This window comes from Numenius arquata, chromosome Z (genome assembly GCF_964106895.1).
Source record: "Numenius arquata chromosome Z, bNumArq3.hap1.1, whole genome shotgun sequence".
NCBI classification, from domain to species: domain Eukaryota; kingdom Metazoa; phylum Chordata; class Aves; order Charadriiformes; family Scolopacidae; genus Numenius; species Numenius arquata.
The window spans coordinates 11,843,508-11,867,527 of record NC_133616.1 but is presented as its reverse complement, the minus strand read 5'-3'; the positions used below and the strand labels follow the sequence as shown (position 1 = coordinate 11,867,527).

The 24,020-nt window shown below is 54.7% G+C and overlaps 1 protein-coding gene across 1 annotated transcript; it reads left to right on the top strand.

The window, feature by feature from the left end:
* Positions 1-6,648: 6,648 nt before the first annotated feature.
* On the top strand, positions 6,649-23,992 carry CA9 (carbonic anhydrase 9). Its single transcript, XM_074166341.1, has 12 exons — positions 6,649-6,834; positions 14,383-14,412; positions 15,641-15,811; positions 18,032-18,174; positions 18,894-18,986; positions 19,253-19,319; positions 19,886-20,043; positions 20,160-20,301; positions 23,122-23,145; positions 23,295-23,324; positions 23,467-23,560; positions 23,715-23,992. The coding sequence occupies exons 1-12, from the start codon at positions 6,705-6,707 to the stop codon at positions 23,776-23,778; spliced, it is 1,146 nt and encodes a 381-aa protein (XP_074022442.1). The 5' UTR covers positions 6,649-6,704; the 3' UTR covers positions 23,779-23,992.
* The last annotated feature ends 28 nt before the right edge of the window (positions 23,993-24,020 follow it).

Genomic DNA, 24,020 nt, shown 5'->3' with positions numbered 1-24,020 from the left:
GAATGGTTCCCTGTTGAGACCCTGCAGAGGAAACTCAAATACTCCACAAAGGGGTTTTTAGTAGTATTTGAAGGAGATTGGGGGAACAACAGAAGAGAGAGACAGCCCCTGTGTGAAGATTAAAGATTAAACATTAGGTGTGACTCCAACTGAACAACTATCTGCCTCCACATTGCTAGATGTAGGAACAGAAGCAGAAGAGCCAACAGAAAGCAAGTTTAAGGACAGGCCACCCTATCCAGAATAAAGCTCGGGGATTGAGGTATTCAAATGGCTTGGGGTTCACAACCTAAGAGCTGAGATAAGCAACAGTCAGACTGGAGGTCTGGTGTCCAGCTGGAGGTGGTGCCACACAAGAGAATAGTAAATGGATCTCACTTTCCATGAAGAAAAGGGGTCTGGATGTCTTTAGAAGAAGGAAAGTTACAGAATAAACAGGAAGAAGGGTAAAATGGAATAGGTATTTGCTACAAGGATTTTGTAGCTGTGAAGACTGTCTGTAGTAGCAGGAAACCTCGTATTCCCAAGTGCTGATGAGCTGCTAATGAGAGCTCCTGATATAAACTAAACTAGTGCAGGCAAGTGCACCACAGTGTGCTTAATATGAGCAGTTTCACATGTAGCAGGAGAAGCATTTTCCATACAGGTTAAATGTATAATTTAGCATGTCTACATTCAGGAAAGATTAATTAAAACTTGAAGAGGAGGTGCAGAGGGTTAATGTGATCAGGAGAAGAGACATTTATTTTCTGATAAGCTAAGCTCTTCTGGACTTCTGTCTAACCTTTCAAAACACAGTTCGAGAAGGGATAGAGTTGCTGCCTATAAATACATCAGAAAATAAATGCTACCAAAAGGGCAGCCTTCACACAGGAAAGAAAAAAATACATTTTAATGGAAAAATCAAAGAAGATTCATAAACACTGAGGTTTTATAATAAGCCCAAGGACGTACAGGGCAGGAGGAGGACCACTGCTTTCCACATGTAGCTTGATGAAGTCATAAGGGAGGCCACGTAGTTGCTTTTTAACAAAGGGGGATCAGACTCAGTGCCCAGGCAAGTGCTGTCAGTCCTATTTGCACATAGCTATAGGTAAAATCTTGTTCTGTTTGCTGTAATTAAAAAGATTGACTTATTCACTGCCTAAGCGAGATCATGGCACAGCTCGGTGCTCTTGGAAGTGTTTGCCAGCTCTGAGTCTCCGCATTTTTGTCCTGCTGGGACAACGCTGTAGCTGGTGTTTGCCAGCAGCTGCTGGGGAGGTTCCTTGCCTACCTGGAACAGACCGACACAGGGATCCAGAGGCTCCTATGCAGACCTTGCCTGAAGTCAGACTTTCTAGTTTCCAGAAGTTTTGAGATTTTGAAACTAAGATTTGGAAGTAAGTATCTTAAAATTAAAATAAAATTCAGCTTCTCATTACTCAAGGTGTAATTTTCTAGGTTTTTTGGTTAGTTTTTCCCAATAGGTAACAATGGATGTGTAAATATCATACATTATAATTGTACACAGAAACACAAAACCACATATTTTAAAACCATCCCTAGTAGAGCTGCTAGAATTCATAGCTCCAAAGCAGCTGCCGTGCCACAGGAGTGGCCCCAGTCCAGGAGCTCCCAGGCCAACTGGCTTCGCTGGCTACCTGCTTCCTACAGTTTGGTTACGGAGAAGAGCAGACCAGGATCTGGCCAGACTGGGCCTAGAGTCCCGCAACACAGGTGCTGGGGTTACTCTGAGATTAGGAACTACTACCCTAGAAAGTCCAGGGACAGCAACAAGCTAATTATCACTGTCACCTCAAAATATTCCTTGCATCCTACCCTTGGGCACAGCAAGTTAGTTATTTGCAGGAGATAAGCTATGCACTGTGGTGGTGGAGGGCTTGGGTGGCCGATGGTCCCAGCACAACGAATGTACAGCTATAGAGATGAAAACAAAAACACTTGTTAGGAGACATTTTATGCAGCTTTTGCAATTGCAAAGCAGAGTCTAATATCACCTTAAAGAAAGATTGTTATTATTTAGGCAATTCTAACCAAATCTCAGTAACAAGATACAAACGGCAGGTGCCGGTGTCTGGGATTCACCTTGATGAATGGCACAAATCATCCTGGTTTCATTTGGAAGTCATCCAGGGAACTTCTAAATCATGAATATGCACAAAAACAGCACCGGCAAACTAGTGCTGGCTGCTGTTACATTAAAAGTAACAGACAATAAGCCTTCAAATGAGCTCAGAAATTCATTGGTGTGTCCCGTGGGAAAGGATTACTGGTACAAATCTGAATCAGGCCCTGAGTCCCAAAGTTCTCCTAGACGTCCAAGTCTTTCCTTAGAATGAGTTAATTTTCCTAGGAATGACGTCTTTTTCCTGAGAATAAACCCTTTTACAAGCATTTAGAGGTCATTCCTCCCCACAGCACTGGTGCTAAAAAAGACCAGCCAGTGTTTCCAGAAGTACATCCACTCTAGCTCAGCCTAGTGCACCTTGTGCTGCTGAGGATTGGAGAAGGTTCCTGGTACATCAGTGCTTTGTGCCTCAGGGTGGATCCATACTGAGCCGAGCACAGTTTTGATGCTGTGCATTTCAGGATGCCTCATAGCGAAGAAGAGCACAGAGCTGGGGGCCTGAATCCAGCTGACCAGATCTCCTCTGACAGAAGTCTACCAGAGAAGCCCAGGGGACACCTTTTGGTGAGCATATTACGTTGGTGAGAACCTTGTAAAGGAGGACAAACACTATGCTCTTCCACCTGGACCACAAGGTTTGTGGGATGGGGCTGTGATCCACAACCATTCCCAGAAGACACATCCAGACAAAGCGCCCTGGAGGTGGAGTCACCTTCCATTCTAACAGTGTCCCCATCTGCCAAGTATCATCTCTACAAAACAAGCTGACAAAGTATAAGAGATCATAGGTGGAAAGAAGACGCGTGCGGTTACAGCTTCTGTGAAATGATACACGGAGCCTGGAAGAGTAATGACGAGGGAGGACAACGAAACCTAAGAAAGAGAGGGCAGCAAAGGTGACGGCTCCACAATTGCTCCACTTGCGCAGAGTCAAAGCAGGGAGTGCAGGGCCACCTCTCTGGGGAAGCAAACAGAAGGGATATGCCCAGGCGTGAAGTGGGAACTGTGTGGGGCTTGTCCTGACGAAGGGGTAAACTGAGCCTGTGAGCCTGTCCTTCATCTGCCACATCCACTCAGGATAAAGACCACTAATAAGGTAAACCACAGGAACACAAGAAGGAAAGAGCATTGGAATTGTGGTTTATGGTTTGTTTTTCCCCCGCAGTCCTGTTTCCTTGAGTCTTGATAAATGAATGTCTTCTTATCTGATGGTTCAGTTTTTCTGGTGCTGGAAGGAACAAGGCAAATCAGGACAAAGTCTGCAGTTTGGGAGCACATTGATCCTACCAGCAGGTCACCACCGAAGACAGGGCTCTCCAGAGAGGCCAGGTGTGAGGGAACGTGTCTGGCTCCGTGGAGGGCAGGAGCCCATGGTACTGGGTTGCCAGGGCTCGGCACAGTGGCTCATGTTCCCAGCTGCCAGCTTTTTGAGCAATGTTCCTTCTGCTTGGCACAAAATCCAGCCCCAGACCCAGCAGGATCTCCTGTGCTGCTTGGCAGGTCTTCAGATGGCAGGTCTGTAGATCAGGCACTGGAACAGCCTGCCCAGGGAGGTGGTGGAGTCGCCATCCCTGGAGGTATTTAAGAAACGTGTAAACATGGCACTTCAGGGCATGCTCTATTGCCCAAGATTGTTGGTTTGTGTCTGTTTGTGGTTTGTTTGGGGTTGGTTTTTTTTGTTTGTTTGTGGTTGGACTCGATGATCTCAGAGGTCCCTGGGGTTGTTGTGATCAAAATGCAGGACCCGACACCTGGCCTTATTAAACCCCATCCCATTGGCCTTGGCCCATTGATCCAACCTGTCCAGATCCCTCTGTGGAGCCTTCTGACCCTCAAGCAGATCAACACTCCCACCTAGTTTGGTGTCATCTGCAAAGGTCCCTTGCAACCATGAAGATTCATGGTCTGTAGATGCAGATGTATTCATATGGGCTACGCTGAGAACATTCATATAGGAAGATGCTGGGATGACCAGTGATTTAGGCTGGGAAAGAGCTGGGCAAACTGGTTTAGCAGAGGTGTGGAGCTCGTGGGGCACAGCACAGCGCTGGGACTCTGGCAACTCCGCAGAGCAAGGAGTCCATGGACTTGTCTGATATCTTCTTGCATGTGCACAAATTGCATGTTTGGGGAAAGGAGTTTTTCCCATTCCCTTCTGCAATGCACGACAAAATATTCCACTGGTTGGACTCCCTGCTTCATGATTTCGGTTGATTGTGACGTAAATCCACTATCCCGCTTATTCCCTGCTCCCCGATCCCCTACAAGCTGGGATGCTACAGGCACAGATTTCCTCTCCAGGCTGGGCAGCCATGCCTGCATTTCTCCTTCCTTGCATGGAAACCATCCCTGCCCCAAGCAGCCCTGGGGCCCCATCCCTGCTGTTTCTGATTCTGACACTTTTGTGATGGGAGAAACAAAACCGTCGGCAATAACTGAGAGGAGGTTTCACCCAAGATTTATACAACAGCAGGACAGGGGTTTTTTGTTTTGTTCTTTGTTTCTTTCTTGATAATCCCTGATGTTTACTTCACTTTTTTCTTGGCAAGCAGTGTGCTGACATCACCGTGACTCTCTGATCTCTTCTGCAAGTTCCATTAGCTAATTTAAGTCCACCCTCGTGCTGTGCATCCTTGATTACACCATGTGTGCATCACTCTGCATCTACCAACACGGACTGCAATCTGCTGTTGGTGTGCCTGGTCACACAGCAGCACTCTTTCCCCCTTGGACTCCTCAGGGCAGCCTCAGTCCTTTACTGCCCTAAATTAGTGTCGCAGTTAATTCTATCCCATCAGACAATTTATGAAGATGCTGAAAAGAAGAAGCCCTTGTGCATCTCCCAAGGAAGGCATCTCCGGTACCACCCTCGCCTTTGAAAACTGACCTGCCATCCTACCTTCCATTGCCTGTCTGCTTAACCGTGGAGACCAGCGTCTTATAGGATAAGATGGACTAAGGACATTTGGTGCAGGACCTTGTTAAAAGCTTTTTGGGATCCAGGTACACTATGTGCATACACTGAGCTGCACCCACACACTTCCTGCCACCTCTGAGGAGCAGCAGAAAGGCAGGACTTCTGCCTGGAGCAGAGTTGTGTCATCCTCTAGCCTCAATGGAAAGAAATGCTTCTCGTAACTGTATGTCCCCACTAAAAAGAAGGGAAAACCACTGCCGAGGGGTCCCTCACCCACCCCTGTGGAGAGGAGACCCCCACTGCTGAGGGATCCTTCAACCATTGTTGAGAAGAGGGGATGCCCACCACTGAGGGGTCCCTCATCCACCCGTGAGGAGACGGGACACCCATGGCTGAGGGGTCCCTTGACCCACCACTGAGGAGCAGAGACACCCACTGATGGGGGGTCCCAACCCCAACACTAAGGAGAGGGGACACCGACCACTGATGGGTCCCTTGACCCACCACTGAGGAGCAGAGACACCCACTGATGGGGGGTCCCAACCCCAACACTAAGGAGAGGGGACACCGACCACTGATGGGTCCCTTGACCCACCACTGAGGAGCAGAGACACCCACTGATGGGGGGTCCCAACCCCAACACTAAGGAGACGGGACACCGACCACTGATGGGTCCCTTGACCCACCACTGAGGAGAGGGAACACCCATGGGTGAAGGGTACCAACCCCAACACTGAAAAGAGGGGACACCCACCACTGGAGGGTCCTAACCCCAACACTGAGAAAAGGGGACACCAGTGCCTGAGGGGTCCCTCTTGCACTACTGAGGAGAGGGGACACCCACCTCTGAGGGATCTCTTGCCCACCACTGAGGAGAGACCGATGAGTGAAGGGTACCAACCCCAACACTGAAGAGAGAGGACACCCACAGCTGAAGGGTCCTAACCCCAACACTGAGAAGAGGGGACACCAATGCCTGAGGGGTCCCTCTTGCATTGCTGAGGAGAGGGGACACCCACCGCTGAGAGGTCCCTTGCCCACCACTGAGGAGAGGGGACACCCATGCCTGAGGGGTCCTTCTTGCATTGCTGAGGAGAGGGGACACCGAACCGCTGAGAGATCCCAAACCCATTGCTGAGAAGAGGTGACACCCACCACTGAAGCCTCGCAAGCCCAACATTGAGGAGAGGCGGCACACACGGCTGAAGGGTTCCTCAACCCTCCACTGAGCAGAGGGGACACCCACTGCTGAGTGGTCCCAACCCCAACAGTAAGGAGAGGGGACACCCACCACTGAGGGGTCCCTCACCCATCACCGAGGAGAGGGGACACCCACCACAGAGGGGTCCGAGGATCCGACGGTGTTCCCCGCCCCCGTCACAGGGGTCCCAGGCACTTCCCGGCGGGGGGCTAGGTTGGGGTACGGGGCGTAACCCCCGGGGGTGGGTTGTAGGTTCGAGTCCCGGGTCGGGCGGCTCACCTGGCCGGGCCGGGCCGGGCCGGGCGGCGGCAGACTTTGCCTCCAGCCTCTATAAAAGGTAACGGCGGCGTGAGTCAGAGCCGCCGCCTCCTCCCCGCCCGCTCTCACGTACGCGCGGCCGGGCGGGCAGGCACGGAGCCGCCGCCGGCCGTCCCGCACCCGCGCACTTGCCGGAGATGAGCCGCGTCGCGCTGCGGGTCTCCCTCCTCCTCCTCCTCCTCCTCCTTTTGGCCGACTTGGGCCGCGCCGGTACCGAGTTCGACCAGGAGCACGACGGCGAGGATAGCCCGCACTCCCGGGAGAAAGGTGAGCAGGGGGTGTGCGGGGCACCCCGTTGCACCGGGCGCCCCGATGCTCCGGGTACCCCGCTGCTGGGTTTGGGGTCCCCTATGCGTGGGGTACTCTGCTGCTGGGTTTGGGGTCCCTGATGCACGGGGCACCCTGATGCATGGGGCACCCCAGTACTGAGTTGGGGCTCCCTGGTGCATGGGGCACCCTGTTGCACGGGGCACCCTGTTGCATGGGGTCCACCCCCTTGCTAGGTTTGGGATCCTTGGTGTATGGGGCACCTCGATGCATGGGGTGCTGGATTTGGGATGCCTAATGCCTCGGGGGTGTGTGTCCCCAATGCTGGGGGGCTCCCTTCTTGCTCGGTTTTGGGGGGAGAGGGGGGCTACTGTGCCTCCTTCTGAACCTCTGTTAGGGTTCCCAGTGTTCTCCAATGTGGGGTGCCCCTGGAGGGCTGTAGCCCCCCAGCATCACTCAGCCGAGGGAGCTGCCTCCTCCCAGCACGTTCCTGCCTTTGTCCCTGCTCCCGCCAACTCCTATGCAGCCCGACCCCTGCCCAGGGGCTGGGGGCCTCTGCCTTGCACACAGCCCATTTCCCTCGCTAAGCCTCTGTCCCACTAGATCGAGGCGGGGGGCTCACAGCTGGTGGCAAAGGGGCAGTCGGGGCTGTGCAGCGAGCAGTGCCTTGCCATGCCCATGCGGAGAGTCCAGTCCAGGACCCTGATGTGGCGGGACGGCGGCCGGTCCCCTTTGTCCTGCAGCATGGCCTCTCCCCAGCGGGGTCTGCTGTGCCTGGCCCTGCATCCACGTTCTCCCCCCACAGCCCAGTGAGGATAGGATCCAGCCCCGTTGCAGTATTGGTGGGGATCTGCCTCACGGCTGGTGATGGGAAATGGGGGACGTGCCTGAACTCAGGGCCGGATGGTGTTGTGTGCACGCCCCCCCTCACCCCAAGAGCCATCTCGCTGGCGGCACGGGGGCTTTCAGATTTCAGAGTCGCTGTTTCAGGGGGAAAGTCCTGGGTCTTGGTCCCTTTTCTGACTGGGGTCTGTGACACTGCCAGTGCTCAGCAGGGATTTTGGGGCAGTGCCATGCATTTGCTTGCAGTGCCCTGGGACGTTCCTGTCCCTGGGTACTCTCCTCGTCCCAGCATTGCCGGCGGGTTTATTTCCCAGGCTCAGCCTCATAGCGTGTCCTTGGTTTTGCCTCTGGTAAGGAGCTGCCCTGACCTGTGCCGGGACAGCTGCCCTGTGGTAGGGACCGGCAATTGTCTGGTGCCAGGAGCTGCTTTTGTTATTGCAATGAATCACATTTCTTACTAAAGCCGCTCTTGCCGGGCTGAGCACTGGACAGAGATGGGGACACAGATGGTCCTTGCCACAGAGATGAAGTAACCCAGGCCACAGGGTGGGAGGGGGTCAAGCGTCCAGCATACCGGTGTGGTGTGCTGGCAGCAAGCGGCTGGGCACAGCGTGGGGTTTGGGGTGTGTGGGAGGATGGGATGGAGATGGGAAGAGGAGGTGAGGGGTGGGAGGTGGCAGAGAGGTAGGTAGGGACCAGGCAGCCCGGCCCATACTATAGCGGTGTTAGAGACTGAAGATCTGGCTGGAGTCCCATGAGGGAGCAGGTCTCGGCTGGGACACACCAAGGCTCCTGCCAGGTGCTGGAAGCTGCATGTCTCAGCACCTCTGCCAGGCAATGTGCTGCCTCCCTCTTCCTTGAGGCTTGAACACGAGGCAGGGCTGGTGGTCGCCCAACCCTGGGCACTTGGCACAAGCTGGTGGTTGTCACTGAGGCTTTGCCACAGGGTTGCTCTCTGAGGAGCCTCCAGCTTGCACAGAGACCTGAGTCCTGTGTTGCGGGTGTCCTGGGAAATACTGAGTCCCTTTCCCAATACAGCCTGTTTCTTCTCTCCCTCCTATTCAGACCTGTCCTGCCGTCCATGTGCTCTTCTTGCTCATTCCCCGATACTCTTTTCCGCTAGCTGAGTCCATTTCTCTTACTTAAAACCCCTTATTCATCTCATTCCCCAGCTCAGAGCACTGATCTGTCCCCCGGGATTTCCCCATTTTTTTCCCCTTCTGGGGATGGCCCTTTTTCTGCAACACTCTGTGGTTGTTTCCTTTTACTCCTGGCACTTGCTGGGGCAGTTGAGTTCCACTCAAACCCCTTGCACCTCTTGGGGGGAGCTGGTCCAGTCTTGGGGACCACAGCCTGAAGAGTCCTCCCCCAGGAGCACAAAGAACAATCCCTGCGGCAACCTGTGCTACCAGTTGCAGATTAAAGGCTGATCCCAAAGGCTTGCGGGTCAGAGTTTATAAGGGGGTTTATAAACACAAAGGGGCTTTAATGCAGCCGGGCTTGGGAGGGATCAGTGGCCCATGGGCAGCTCATGGGGTGGTGTTCTGGGCTGAAAGGACGTGGGTGCTGCATGGGGTGTGTCTCTGGATGGAGAAACCAGGGCTGTGCTGGCAGAGGTAGGGCTGGGACGACACAGCTCTCCTGGAGAGAGAGAGAGGGGCTCCTCGCGGGGTGGCAGAAGGATGCTCGGGTTGTGATGCCCAGGCCCTGTGTCTGTGCCATGCTTGCCACAGACTGGCTGTGGGCAGGGTGAGCACAGTGGCACAGCCCAGGTACCGCAATCACGTTACTGCTTTCAAGGGACATGGCGCTTGGATGTGTTTTGTAGGCTGGGACCTGGCTGCTGTGGCTGGTTCCTGCTTTAGGACCTGCACTCTGTGCATCTCTGTGTGTCCTGGTAACTCCTGGCTTACCAGGAATAACACCCCCCTTTCCCTCTTCTCTGAGCCATGAGCTCCACTGGTCCCCCCACAGCCTGGGACTGATCTGTAGACAGGGGCTTCTTCCTCGGGGGCACAGCAAGGTGGTCCTGCCCTGGCATCCCCTGCGAACCAGCCTCATCCCACAGGGCTTTGACCCAGGTCTGGCCAGGGATAGGTCCCAGGGGGGAGAGGAGGTTCTGGCAGGATCCCAGTGCTCCCTGTGACAGAGGACAGGGCATCGTGTGCCCAGCTGGTAAGAGAGGTAGAAGCCCTGCCCGCCATGCACAAGCCATCAGAATTCTGCTGGAGTTCAAGGAAAGGAGGCAGCAGTGCTGCCTGGCAGCATCCACACTGTGAACGGCATATGCGTTTCCGTGTTGTCCGGTGCCCTGCAGCAACTTCAGGCTGTGTACCCCCTAAAACGTGAAAAGCTGAGGATGGAGGGAGCAGACATGTAGGACAGACCCTCTGATCTCCCTCCGCATTGCCTAGCTCTGCTGAGGGGAGCCCCTTGCTCTGTGCAGATGTTCCTGAGTCCCTTGGGTGCCTGGTCCATCCCGGTGTCCCTGTGGTGAGGTCTCCTGGGAGCAGCCCACTGCATCAGTGCGGGGCTCCTCACCCTGCTGGAAGCTGCTCCTACCCTTCCTGCTGGGCTGTGGGACATGCGGAGCAGCACGCTGGTAATGGCAGCGTCTGCCTGAGCTCGGCAGGAAAGTGTTGTTGGACGGTGTTAGATGTCAAGGAGGGAAGGGAGCCAGTATCCCAAAATGGGAGGGCCGAGAGGGAATGAGCAACAGGGGTAGAAAGCCTGAAGGAAAGAGCGAGTGGAAGGGGGGAAACTCCCCTGGATCGCAGGCTGCTGGGGGATGGGGGTGGTCTTTAGTGCTCAGCCGGGCTGGAGGGGCTCTGCATGGCTGAACACGGAGGCTTTCTCGCCTGCAATGTCAGGCAGCTCCTGTTGATGCCCTGGTACGTTTTCCTGCTGGCATCCCTGCAAGGAGTCCTCTTCTTGCACGTTATCTCCCACTGTGCTCATCACAGCAGCCAGGCTGTTTCCTCCTACCTTTTCGGAAGTGCTTTTCAGTCCCTGCCGGGTCTGTGGGTGCTGGGAGGTTGGGCAGGGCATGCAGAGAGCTGCAGCACCCACTGCCGAGGTGTAGCCACGTCTGTTGTGGTGAGTGGCACCAGTTCAGCAGAAAGGAGACCTGGCACCCCGCAGCTTTCCGAGGGAGAAGACGTGCTCCGGCGGGGAGCGTGGGAGGCAGGGAGAAATTATGCAAATAGACATTTGGGCAGGGCAGTGGGTTAATGTTCATGGCAAAGGGCTGTGAGATTGCGAATGCCCCCACGTGGAAGGGACTGGAGTATTGCAGGGCTCTTGCGAGCCACGCTGAGGTCGGGGCAGATGCTGAGAGCCTGACCCGGTGCCCAGGCTGGTCTCACCTTGACGCTCTCTTGCAGCACCCAGTGCTCTCTTGCAGCCCCCAGTGCTTGCGCCAAGGGGACCCAACCCTGCACAGATGAGCTGGCAACATGCCTCCCCAAGTGGGTGGCCTGGCTGTACCATAGCTGTGTCTGGATCCACAGGTTGGGGAAAGACACTTGGGTTGCTCCAGTGAGTGGATAAGTGCTCGTGGGTCCCCTTGGCGCAGATGCCAAGAGACCCCCGAGGAAGGCTGCTGTATTGGGATGGATCGGACCAACTCCTGGGTGAAGCAGCTTTGGGGTGTTGAAAGCTGCTGAGCTGAGGCAGCGGGAGGCTGCCAGGAGGGTCCGGAGCACGCTTGGCTCTGGGAACAGATGGGCGTGGGGGGACATGGGAGCCTGGGGTGGGTGGCCCAGTGCTGACACAGCAGGGCAGGTGCCAGCACGGTGCTATTGCTCAACCCACGATGCGATGTTTGAGTTGCTCCTCTGTCAAGGGAGAGTCCCTGGAGGGGAGCAGAAAGCGGGGTGCTGGGGCAGGCTGTGCCAGTTGAGGCATGTGCTGCAAGCCAAGGCACTGTGTGTCAGTGTTGGGCTGCTGTGCCTTACCCATGCCAGGACTGCCCCCAATGTGAGTGCCCCTCGGGGGGTCTCCCCATGCTGATCGGCACTCGCATACTGCCTAGGAAGGAGCCAACATGGTCCTCATGTGCAATCCATGACCGCCTCCTTATAGCCCCTTCCAGTCCCTAAAGGGAGCCTATAGGAGAGATGAGGAGGGACTCTTTATCAGGGATTGGAGAGATAGGACAAAGGGTAATGATTTTAAACTGAAAGAGGGGAGATTTAAATTAGATCTTAGGAAGAAATTATTTACTGTGAGAGTGGTGAGACACTGGAACTGGCTGCCCAGAGAAGGTCTGGATGCCCTGTCCCTGGAGGTGTTCAAGGCCAGGTTGGATGGGTCTTTGAGCAACCTGGTCTGGTGGGAGGTGCCCATGGCACAGGGGTTGGAACTCGATGATCTTAAAGGTCCTTTCTAACTCTAACCATTCTATAATTCTATGATAGAGGCAGATGGGGCAGGGGAGTGGGGACAGGGTGGGGGAAGGAACATACAGGGTGTTTCTAGAGCAGGGTTGGAGCACTCTGGATTTTAGTGCATAACTGGTGTCCAGGACAAGGGGTACCTTTGTGTGAGCAAGGTGGGCAGGATGAATCTCAGCTTGCTGTAGCACAGCCAGGTGCATCCCAGGGCAAAGCCATGCAAGTGGGCATGGAGAGGGGTCTGCAGCCTGTCCTGGGGCACACATGTTCCTGCCTGATGCAGGCAGCTGTGGCTTGCCCAGCCCTCTGCTTGCTGCCTCTTCTCTATATGCCTTTGGGAGTACCCTGTGCCTGGGCAAGTGGTTCCCGAACATCACTCCTGAGCATCAGAAGCACTGCAGGGATGAGTCATCAGAGATGCTGGAGGGAGCACCAAGGTCTGATCCTACCTTTGCGCCTCCTGATGCCCCGAACCACCCTCCAGCCCTTCCCAGCCGGGTTTTGCCATGGCCACTGGCTCTCCAGGGCGTCAGCCGCACTGAAGGCCCCCAGCAGCACTCATGCTGGGACCCTCACTGAGATGAGGGCAGGATCCCGCTGGGCCTGGGGCCTCGCATGGGACATCTGGGCCTGGGAAAGCATGCCTTTTCCTTTCTCACCCCTGACTGGAATCCGCTCCTAATAATAGTAAGCGGCTGTCAATAGCTGTTGTCAGCAGCAGGGACATGGACCAAAGCAGTGCCTGCTGAGCCACTCCTGCATCCCAGCCAGGCTGGTGGGCATTTGGCCCCACCGAGGGACAAAGATGGTATCAGGGCTGGACTGCACCTGTCAAAGGCTCCTTCATGTCCTTGAACCCTGGGGAACTGATGGAAGTGAGTGTGGATGCTCCCCATCGCTGCTAGGTGCATGCCCCTCTTTGCCCCACTAGCTTGTCCCAACATGGCCCCCTCTGCTCCTGCCCTCATGGGCTGGGATGTGCCAACAGCCTGTCTGCACTGGTGAGTGTGCTGGTAAGGACAAATCAGAGTAGGAGCCCATGAATAAGGGAGAGTATTATAAAGTATTGTAAATACCTAGCGTGCCAGTCAGGACATGAACATAATCCTTACAGGCCATATTTCTCTGCTTGAGGCAAATCCAAGCCCTGCTGGAGCTGGCTGCATGTGGAAGGGCTGGTGATAGCCAAAGCGTTTGGTCAGGGCCATCTGAGATGAAGATCTGGGGCACCTCTAAGGCTAGCTCCAGGGATGTGCTGGCATCCCGGGCTTGTGCCAGCAGCTCTGGAGGAGCTGATGGTGCAAGAGCTGGCATGTGGAGCACTGCCATAACCTCAGGACCTGCCTCAGGAGGGCTTTGCTCTTTCCAGGTCTGTGCGCTGAGGACACTCCCAGCCGTGGGAGGCTCAGGGCACACCAGGGCACATCCTGCCCTGCTGTGGCCACTGTGGGCCCCGTGGGTGAGGGCAGAGGGGCATGCAGAGGTCCTGGCACAGGCTCCCCCATCCTTCCCTCTTGCGTTTCCCAGGGAAAGGATTTGTGTGTGGTAGGACCCTTATGCAGCTCTGCATGGGAATTTGGGTGGTCAGGTGAGTTGGGGCAGGGGGCTGTCGGGATGGGAGCTGGGTGTTTGATCTGGGACATATTGCTGTGGCAAGTCTACCCCCATGGTAGAGACACTCACTGTTGAGGAAGACACGGTTTTGGTCCTCATTTGCTTCCCCTGCTGTGAGCCCTGGGGCTGCTTTTCCCCAGGCATCTGTGGTGTGGTGTTGCTCGCTGCCCAAACCCTTCATCGTGCGGGAGACGCTCTTCCCCACACCTCCTCCAGTGCTTCAGCACTGCAGGAGTGCCACCAGGAGAGCCACTTCTCCAGCTGCTCTTGCTTACAGAGCCTGATCAGCGAAGCTGCAGACCTGCCTCCTTAAGTGCTTTGCCTTGGGACAGCGGGAGGTTTTGGCTGCTGCAGAGTAGCTGCTGGTACAGCTGCTCGGTGACGGAAGCCAATATCTGTGATTTTTCCATTATAAGGATGATAACAAAGCGTCAAGCCCTGGGATTTTCCCTCTGGACGACGCATGCAGGAGACCTGGCCCTGCTCAGAGGAGGCAGTGTCCTTCAGGAGCATCCCCCTCGCCAGGGCAGGGGCAGGAGTGGGCAAGTGAAGGCAATGGGAGCCCTATTGAAGGCGATGGTAGCCCAGAGATCTGCTGGTGGGGCTGGGAGCACTGCCTCGCAGAGGTGTGTTTACTGCCAACCTTTCCCTTCCATTCATGTGGTTGTTTTTTTTTTTCTCTTTTTTTTTTTTCAAGGTCCTGGCCACAGTCACTGGAGCTATGAAGGTAAATACCCTGCTGCAGTTACTCCTGCCTTTTTCCTACCACCCAGCAGACCCTGGGCCTGAGCCAGCCGTGGTTAATGATTACAGGGCTCCTGTGCGCACTCAGCGGCTCACCCGTCCCTCCTTCCTGACCCTGCTACCAGGGCACGGATGGGCTGAAGAGCCAGGGGTTGCTCTGATTTCATCAGGAAGCAGCAGCTCCACCAAGGGTTTCCCCAACCCCCTGGGTGTGGGGGGATGCCCCTCGGAGCAGGGCTCCTCCCTGGACAGGACCTCCCCTGGTCCTGTGCCAAGCAGGGAAGCGGGCTAGGCTCTCCAGGCTGGACTTCCAGCCCATGCTGGGACTTTGACCTGCCCAGGGATTAGCTGGTGTCCTCACCTCTGTCACCCTCCCTTCCCATCCTGCCCGGCCCTGCCCTCCCATCATGGCTTAGGGGGCTTCTCCACAGCACCTGTGATGGGCATTGCTGCAGCACTAGCGCAAATAGGTTTCTTCCTGCCACGATGATGGGACAGGCCATGGCACCATCACTCCTCTCGGGACCAGGAGATGGCTTGGACCTGCCAATGCCCAGCTCCATCTTTATGGGGGTCCTGCAAGGGGCTTGCACTGGCCCAAGATGTGCTAGAAGCAGCACCCTGTGGCACAAAGGGGGTTTTCTGGGGCATCAGCCATGCTTATCCCAGTTACACACTGGGGAGAGGTGCAGCTTAAGCAGCCACCCCAGCCCTGCGAGCCAGCCCTCTGCAGTCCCGTACTGGTGCAGTTAACATCCAGGAACCTGTCAGACCGGTGGCTGTGGGCTCCTGTGATCCCAGCAGTATCGTGGTACCTTGCTCGAGTTGCAGAGCAGGCGAAGTGGTGGGTCGGCACCTGCCAGAGGCCAGGCTGTGCAAGGCAACGAGCTTGTGATGAGCTGCAGAGCAGCGGCTCCCCAGCTTGCCAAGTCCACTTGTAAATGATCTTCTTGCGGTCTTCCCAAACACCCCAAAAATAGACTTTCCTGGCAGCTCACCATGCTCCGAGACCTTTCCTGGTACAGCTGCATGCAGTCACATGGTGGCATAGAGCTGCTCCCAGGCTAACTTGCTGGAAACTAACCTTACATGCATGGCTTATTCCCTGGCCAGTGCCTGTCCCCTTCCCCACCACCCACCAAACCTACTTTCTGGCGGGCTCCTTGCCTGGATGGTTTCACTGGCAGTCCCTCCCTTCTTCCTCCTACCAGACCGGGACTACTGGGGTCAGGACTACCTGGACTGCGCAGACAATATGCAGTCACCCATCAACATCGACATGGCCAAGACCATCTTCAGCCCCCAGCTGCGGCCGATCCAGCTGTCTGGCTACAGCCTGCCAGCCAGCGACAGGCTCAGGCTGAGGAATAACGGGCACACAGGTGGGTGCAAAGGCACAGGCAGAGGCTGGAGCACAAGCAGAGCCTCTCCTGGCAGGACCAGGCTTCTCTGACACCCTTCCCCTGGGCTCTGGGAAGGGCATTCTGTTGCAGACTGCAGTCATGTTGCCTTCAAGGCCAAAAGGGAAGCGTTGGGATGTTGAGCCTTTACAGGTCCATGTGCTTTCCTGTCTGGAGGGGAGAAACCAGGAGATGGAGAATTCACCACTCACTGCCTTTGGGAGCTGGCTCCAGGAAACTCAACTTTCTCTTAAAAATGTGTCCCTGGTATTTCTGATGGAGGTTTGCAGCCACTGGTTCCTCCCCTGCATTTCACTTTCAAAGGACTAGTCAGTCTCTGATGTGACTTATCCTTTAAAGGTACCTGCCTCTCAGTCTGTTAGGACACAACATTGGCCAGCTTCTTTAAGTTTGTCGTTCAGGATGCTATCATCTTAAGAAATTTAAATAGATCTTTTGTTTCCTTTCTCCAATTTTAGAATGTTTTTTGGAAAGTCTGGACACAACTTACTCACATTATTGTAGTAGCAGTCTCACCATCCCAGATATGCAGGAAAACCACATCTCCTTCCTGCTCACCACCCCACAGCTGGGGATGGGGGGTCCTGGTCACTACCAGTTTTTTCTGGGAGCAAGCTGAGTGTCTTGTGCACGCTGGCATCTGCCAGTCCCCGAGCTAAGAAAAGGTGGTGGAGAGAGGAACTTAAAAACTCTTAGACGGTGTGATAAGGCACCTCCTTGCCCTGGCAGTTATCGAGATGGAGCTGACCTGTATATACAGCAAACTCGACAGGTCGGACTTGCTGTGCATGGTCAGATCATCCGCACCGTGCGTGCCTGGAGCTTTATATTATGGCCTCCTGCCCTAGCGTGCCTGCAGAGTTAAACCAGTTGAGCTCAGTAGTTGCTATTTTAGACACCCTGGTATCTGGTGTTGCTTGGTGTTTAGAAAAGCAGTCAGAGCGTTTTCATTGGGGTGAGGTGGGGGGAGGGAAGTAGTTTCTCACATGCTTATAAAATCCCTTTTTTTTTTGCTGGCATCTGCCGCTCTGCTTTATGAAAAGCCATAAATAAATAAAAGGTTGCAAGTCCAGTAAGATATTTGCACAGTTACTCCTTTTCCTAATATAAATTTTATGTGCTGTATAAGCTTTTTCAAGGGCTTGAAAATGACTCAGGTGGCCAGTAGAATGAATGCAATGATTTAGGTATACAAAAGAGATGTAAAAGCAGATAAATTCCCTGGGGAGGGGGCATTGTCCCACTTCCCGTATTTGAGTTTTGTATCTCTGAACCCAGTGGCAGGGAACAGGGGAGAGGACGAATGACTCATCACAGCCCTGTTATGTGGTTAAACCCCGAACCTGTGCCCTAGCTTGGTGATGTGATTAAGGGACATTTCACCTATTAAGAAAACGGAGGAAGGAAACAAGTTGATACTAAAAAGGAGGAAAGGGTTCTTAGAAGGATAGGGCAACCTTTCTCGGGGTCCAGGGATGCTTCTGATATTTTTGCTGTGTGTCCAGGTAACTCAGCTTTTAGATTTGCCACACTGCTGCACGAGTCCAAGGTAGCTGGCTAAACCACATTAAAGTAAAAGGCAAAACCAGGTATGTATTTACTGTACCCAAAGAGGCAAAGTTTTAGCTCTAAATGCTTTCAAAAGATTTAATGCCTCCATGCCACCAGCTCCAGTGCTGTCAGATGGTCACAGGCTGCTTTGTTTGAAAGGTCCCAGCTCGCCAAGCGCTGCAGCTTTCTCTGTCCAAGTGCCCTGCTCTCATAGGTATTCACCACTCTGCCAACATCTTCCTCCATGAATTTTGTCCACCGTCTCTTTATATTATTCTCACTTACTGAATAAATTGTTGGATAACATTTGGCTTGGAGCTGGCCCCTGGGAGTCTCTGCAGACGGGCTCTTCACTTTCCAGCATTTTCATAGCAGCTATTTTTGAAGCTGATGTATTTACTGGGGCGTCCTACAACCTGAAGTTGAAAGCTGAGCTCTGATGCATTGGCACAGCTCTGGGTATTGATATCTGCCCGTATCCTCATGAAAGATGGAAAGCAAGTTTCTTTGTTGTGGTCAATTTCCACAAGCCCAGAGTGACTCTTTCCCTTGAGACATCTCCTCTGCCTACCTGTGGGATGGACTGGGCTTCGTGTGTTACTGACCAACCTCTCCCTTCTGCCTCTGCAGTTCTCCTCGAGCTGCCGGAGTCCCTGGCCATCACCGGAGGCTATGCCCAGCAGTATCGAGCTGCGCAGCTGCACCTGCACTGGGGCTCCCCGTCGGGACCCGGCTCGGAGCACACCATCAACGGGCGCCGCTTTGCTGCGGAGGTGAGGAGCCCTCCGGGCGGCGGGGACATCCTCTCCTCTCCCGCTGCTGGGCAGGGAAGGTGCTGGCATGCTGTCTTGCTGCTAGCCCTGGTTGTCCCTGGATGGATGCTGTGGCCCCTGGCCAGGAGCCCTGCTCCCCGGGCAGCAGAGCTCAGTGGAGGAGTCTACTGAGCCAGACTCGTGGTGCAGAGGCGAGGAGGAGACCACCCTCCATGATGCTCGACCCGCGGGTGGGCTGGGGCTGATCCCCCGTGAGCGGTGCAGCCCATCCCCACACTGCAACCCGGTCCTGGGCTGATGGAGCTGGACCTGCGGCAGTCCCCGACCTGGGGGAGCCAGCTCGCCAGGCAGCCGTGAGCAGCCTGCTTTGGGAGCTGCAGGGACTGTTTACTCTGTACACACTGTTCTCCTGCTCTGCCAGCTCCTGTCTGGTTTGATCCCTCCTTCTCTAGCTGCTGTCCTCAAGCTGAGCCCGGCTCTGCTGTGCGACCCCCCAGTACACAAGGGCAGAGTGCTGGTTTGCTGTCCCTGGCCAGGGAGGTTCCTGTGAGAAGATCTTCGTGCTTGCTGCTTTGCAGCAGCACATTTCTTAGTCCCACCAGCATATTGCCCTCCTAGGAGGGGTGCTCCTCACAGCTGCGTGACTCTCTCAGCCCTGTGAGGGTGAGCACCTCCTGGAGGTGCCCGTTCTGCATTGGAATTGCGTATTTCCCTTCCAGATCCACGTGGTCCACTACAACACCAAGTATGACAGCTTTAGTGAGGCAATGGTCTACCCAGATGGCCTGGCCGTACTGGGAGCCTTCCTGGAGGTGAGTCCCATACATCAGCCCTGGGCGAGGAGGGGTGGGACTGGGGTGGGCAGAGTCAGCCACAGTTTTGGGGACTGCAACTTTTCTTGGGGAGAAGGGGAGAAAGAGGGCAGTCCAGAGGATGAAACAGCCCTGTTAGGAGGGAGGTGTGACTGAGATAGGGTGCCTCTCATGGGGACCAATACCTCCCTGCTGGCACTGCCATCACCAACCAGTCTCTGTTTGGCCCCTGCCTTTGTCATTACTTTGGGATCTCTGTGTTGCAGGTTGGGCCAAGGGAGAACCCATACTACCAGGAAATACTTAAGCATCTGTCCAAGATCCAAAGAGAAGGTAAGCCCCTGTCCCAGCAGGCAGCAGCCTCTGCTGCAGCCCAGCAGAGAAACCTCCTGCACGGCAGAGAGAGGCTGCAGCAGGCGTTTGCCCTATATGTATGTGAGAAGGGGAGCATTGCAGAGCTTGCACAGCAACAGCTCCCCAAGGTGCCCTCTGCTCACACATGCTTTTCCCTGCCTCCAGGGCAAACTCACTGCTCTTTCTCCAGCACACCAGTGGCAGCAGTGTGGACCCTGGCGCATGCAGTGCCAGGCTGCCCATTATCTCCATGCTGGTCCTGTCTGTTGTCCTTCAAGGGGTTGCTCGATCTCACTCCCATGGTGTTTCTTCATAGAATCATAGAATCATTCAGGTTGGAAAAGACCCTTGTGATCATTGAGTCCAACCATCAACCCCACTCTACAAAGTTCTCCCCTACACCGGTATCCCCCAACACCACATCTAAACGACTCTTAAACACATTCAGGGACAGTGACTCAACCACCTCCCTGGGCAGCTTATTCCAGTGTCCGACCACTTTTTCTGTGAAGAATTTTTTCCTAATGTCCAGTCTCTTCTCCCAGGTGAGGAAGTCTTGGTGCCCGGATTCAACATCGCAGGTCTGCTGCCAGCCAACCTGAAACTCTACTTCCACTACAACGGCTCGCTGACCACCCCTCCCTGCTTCCAGACAGTGAAGTGGACGGTCTTCAACCAGACCGTGCTGCTCTCTCATGACCAGGTCCGTCAAGGCAATCAACTCCTTGCTGGGTCTTGTCCCTGCAAGCGTGCACCATCTGTGCCCGTCCCCTCAAGGCGGGATGCACCCCAGTTCTGCTCACACCACTCACCTTACAGATGTTAACGCTGGTGACGAGCCTGAGAAACGACGACAGCAAACCTCTGCAGAACAACTACCGGCTGGTGCAGGGCCTGCATGGGCGACGGGTGCTGGCAAGCTTCCAGACCACCCTGCTTTCGGAGAAGCACCTGCCTTCTGGTAAGACGTGTGTGAGCGTGCTGGGGCTGCGCCTGGATGCAGGGATGGGGTGAGGAGCAGGAGTCAAGGCTTCACCTCTCTTACACAGCGTTTGCATGGCATAGCTCTGCCTGGCAGGTGACTTACAGCAGCTGCTGCTCTTGGGGTCCTGCTTCCCACCATTTCTGTGCTTGTCTTACCTTGCTTGGGAAGATCGGTTTCAAGGGTGGAGAAGATCTATTTTATCCTTGGTCTTGCAGAAAGAACAGTGATGGGACTAGGGGATGTATGGCCAAGGGCAAACAGCCAGATCCTAGCATCCCAGCTAGCTTCTTCATCCCCAAATGTTACAGCTAAATTTGGCAGGAGCTGCAGCAAGCACCCCACCGCAGGAAGGGCAGTGCAGGTGTCCCTTCCTGAAGACATACTGGCTACGCAGCCATCCTGGCCAGGTGCAGTCCCCCTGCCCCACACATCCCCATCTGCCTGTCCTCGGTTTGTCCGCAAAGGCCTTTCTTGCCTTGGTGGTTTCCAGTGATGAGTAGAAATTCCTGTTAATCCTCAGGTGTGACTATCGCTCCGCATTGCTGAATTCTTGCCCATTGCTGCTCTCTGAGGTCACTGGGTTTTTTCTGCCCAACATCCTGTTCCTTTTCTGTTTTGATGGCATTTCCTACACCTTGTCTCAAGGTGACTAATAGAAACAGCACATGGTCCCAGGCCCTTGAGCAATGCCCCAGTAACCACACACTGCCGTGCAAGGCACTTCCCTTCACCGTCCCACCTGCAGCCAGCTCACTAATGGCTCCAGGCTTTTAATCACCGTGGTCTTCAGCCTGGCTCACAGTTTCCCATGTGGCACTGCATCAAATGCTTCACTGGAGTCAGCAGAGATAAAATCTACCACTTTTTCTTTGTCTAGAATATCACTTATCAAAGAAGGATATCGGGTTAGGCTGGCATGCTCTATCTTTGGTAAACCTGTTAGATACTTTATCATATTTTCCATTTACCTCCAAGCCTTTCTTTTACCACTTTCTTGCAGAAGTTGTTCCAAAGCCTCCAGCCACTGTGGCTGGGACAAGGGGGAGTTACCCAGCTCACCTTTCTTTCTTTCTTTCCTTATTTGCTATTTCTATTCAACAACCCCCACCTTAACAAAGCCATGAAGCCCTTGTTCCTGGAGTGCCAGGACCCTGTCCCAGTACTCCCAGATGAGGTTGTTGATCCTTGTGTGCATGAGGTTATTGGGGTTTTCTCCCCATTTCATTGAATCAGAGAATCAGAGAATGGTTTGGGTTGGAAGGGACCTTAAAGATCATCTCATTCCAACCCCCCTGCCATGGGCAGGGACACCTCCCACTAGACCAGGTTGCTCAAAGCCCCATCCAGCCTGGTCATGAAGTCACTTCAGTGCTGGTAACTGCCAGCTTTAGCCCTGGGGCTGTGAGATGGAGTGCTGTGGGGTCATGTCTCGCTTCACTTGCAGCTGCACCTCCTGCGCCCACGCTTGTTGATCTTTCCTCAGTCACCCCCAGATTAGGAGAGCCCCTCCTGCCCCCCAGCTGCTGGGCAAAGGCAGTGGCTTCCCTGCAGGGGCCAGGCGGCTGGATATGGCCCACGGGTAGTGCCACTCTGTGCGCGGTACCCAACCAGTGTACAGATGATAATGCAGCTGTTTGCCCAGTGTGACAGCATTGCTTTTAAATATTTGCCCAGCACGGCCCCCGCCCAGTGTGTAGGGCCACCAAGACATCCCTGCCCCACATCCCTGCCAGCAGCAGCCTGCTGCCTTTTTCCAGGGAGCTGCTCACCATCTGGCTGCAGGCAGCTGTCTGCTGGGATCACCTCGTGCCCCTCTCTGGGGTCTCCAGCGGGGTTTGGTGCAGCCATGGGGTGCTGCAGTGCTTGGTGCTCTGCCTGCTTGCTTTCCAGGCCACGGCAGGAGCCATGGGGGAGTTTCTGGCTGGGTTCAGCAAGGCTTTTGTGTTCAGAGATCCCTAAAGACCTGCAGGCTTGACACTTCCCTCCCAGGCAGAGAGAAACCTCACGATGTTCAACAATGGCAGCTATAGGGTCCTACACCTGGGGAGGAATAACCCCCTGCACCAGTACAGGTTGGGGGCTAATGTGCTGGAGAGCAGCTCTGAGGAAAAAGACCTGGGAGTCCTGGTGAACAACAGGATGACCATGAGCCAGCGATGTGCCCTTGTGGCCAAGAAGGCCAATGGCATCCTCGGGTGCATCAAGAAGACTGTGGCCAGCAGGTCGAGGGAGGTCATCCTCTCCCTCTACTCTGCACTGGTGAGGTCCCATCTGGAATAGTGTCCAGTTCCGGGCTCCCCCGTTCAAGAAGGACAGGGAACTGCTGGAGAGGGTACAGCAGAGGGCTACAAAGATGATTAGGGGCCTGGAGCCTTTCTCTTACAAGGAGAGGCTGAGGGACTTGGGTCTTTCTAGTCTGGAGAAGAGAAGACTGAGGGGGCATCTGATCGATGCCTATAAATACTAAAGGGAGGGTGTCAAGAGGATGGGGCCGGTCTTTTTTCAGTGGTGCCCAGGGATAGGACAAGAGGAAATGGGCACAAACTTGAATATAAGAAGTTCCACCTAAACATGGGGAACTTCTTTACTTGGAGGGTGGCAGAGCCCTGGAACAGGCTGCCCAGAGAGGTGGTGGAGTCTTCTTCTCTGTAAACATTCAAAATCTGCCTGGACACCATCCTGTGCAACCTGCTTTGGTGGGGGGGTTGGACTAGATGATCTCCAGAGGTCCCTTCCAACCGCTGTCATTCTGTGAAACACCTTGGACAACCTCTGACTATCCTGTCTCTCTTTCAGATAGCGACGGCTCAGCAGGAGGAGGTAGGTGAGGGGTTGGCTGAAGGAAGGGAATGTTGCTGCCGGGGGTGTACCTGCCTGGGAAGGGGGGTGCCTGCAGTCATGGTGGGTTTCCAGGACTGCCCTAGCATCCATGTGGCTGGCTCTCATCTTTTCATTTGTCCCCTTTTCAGAAAGACACTCCAGCTCTTCATTTCATGCAGGTAAGCATGATCAGCCGAGGCTGCCGTCTTCATGTCCCCTCTGCCTTCGGGCTACCAGCTTGCTCCTGCCTTGCCCCATCTCCCTTGGCTGGTAGCCACAGGGACCTGTCCCCAGTGTAACGCGCCTGTGCTTGGCTTGCAGGGGATGTGCTGGCTGTGCTCTTCGGGGTGCTCTTTGCCATCACGGCGCTGGCCTTCCTGCTGTACATCTACAAGCACCGCAGCCAGAATGCACGGTGAGCAACAGGGAGCTGCAGGAGGAGAGACCCCAGAGGGTAGCATGGGTCAGGGGCAGGAGAAGGGGGGTTAAGGGTGGTCTCTTGGGTAGCAAGATGGGTTAGAAGGGCCCCCCTGCCTGCTCTAACACTACCCCTCTTTCTCCTCCACCAGGCTGGACTCACCAACCAAGTCCAAGGTCATCTACACGGCAGCCACCACCGAGAACACTGCCTGAACCCCACACTTCTGTGGGGGTCCCAGCCCTGCCACCCCACCTCCCCTCACTCCCACCCCATGCCGAGGGAGGGCCAGCACTCCAGCATCTCTCGGCTGCATAAGCTGCCCACACGGACTGTTTGTCAGGGGATATTTTTGTTATAAAAAAAGGTAAAAATGTACTTTAAGAAAAAAAAAAAAAAAAGTAAAAGCCTCCCATGGTGCCAGCCCTCTCTGCTGTCCTTGTGCGAAGCTGTGGGG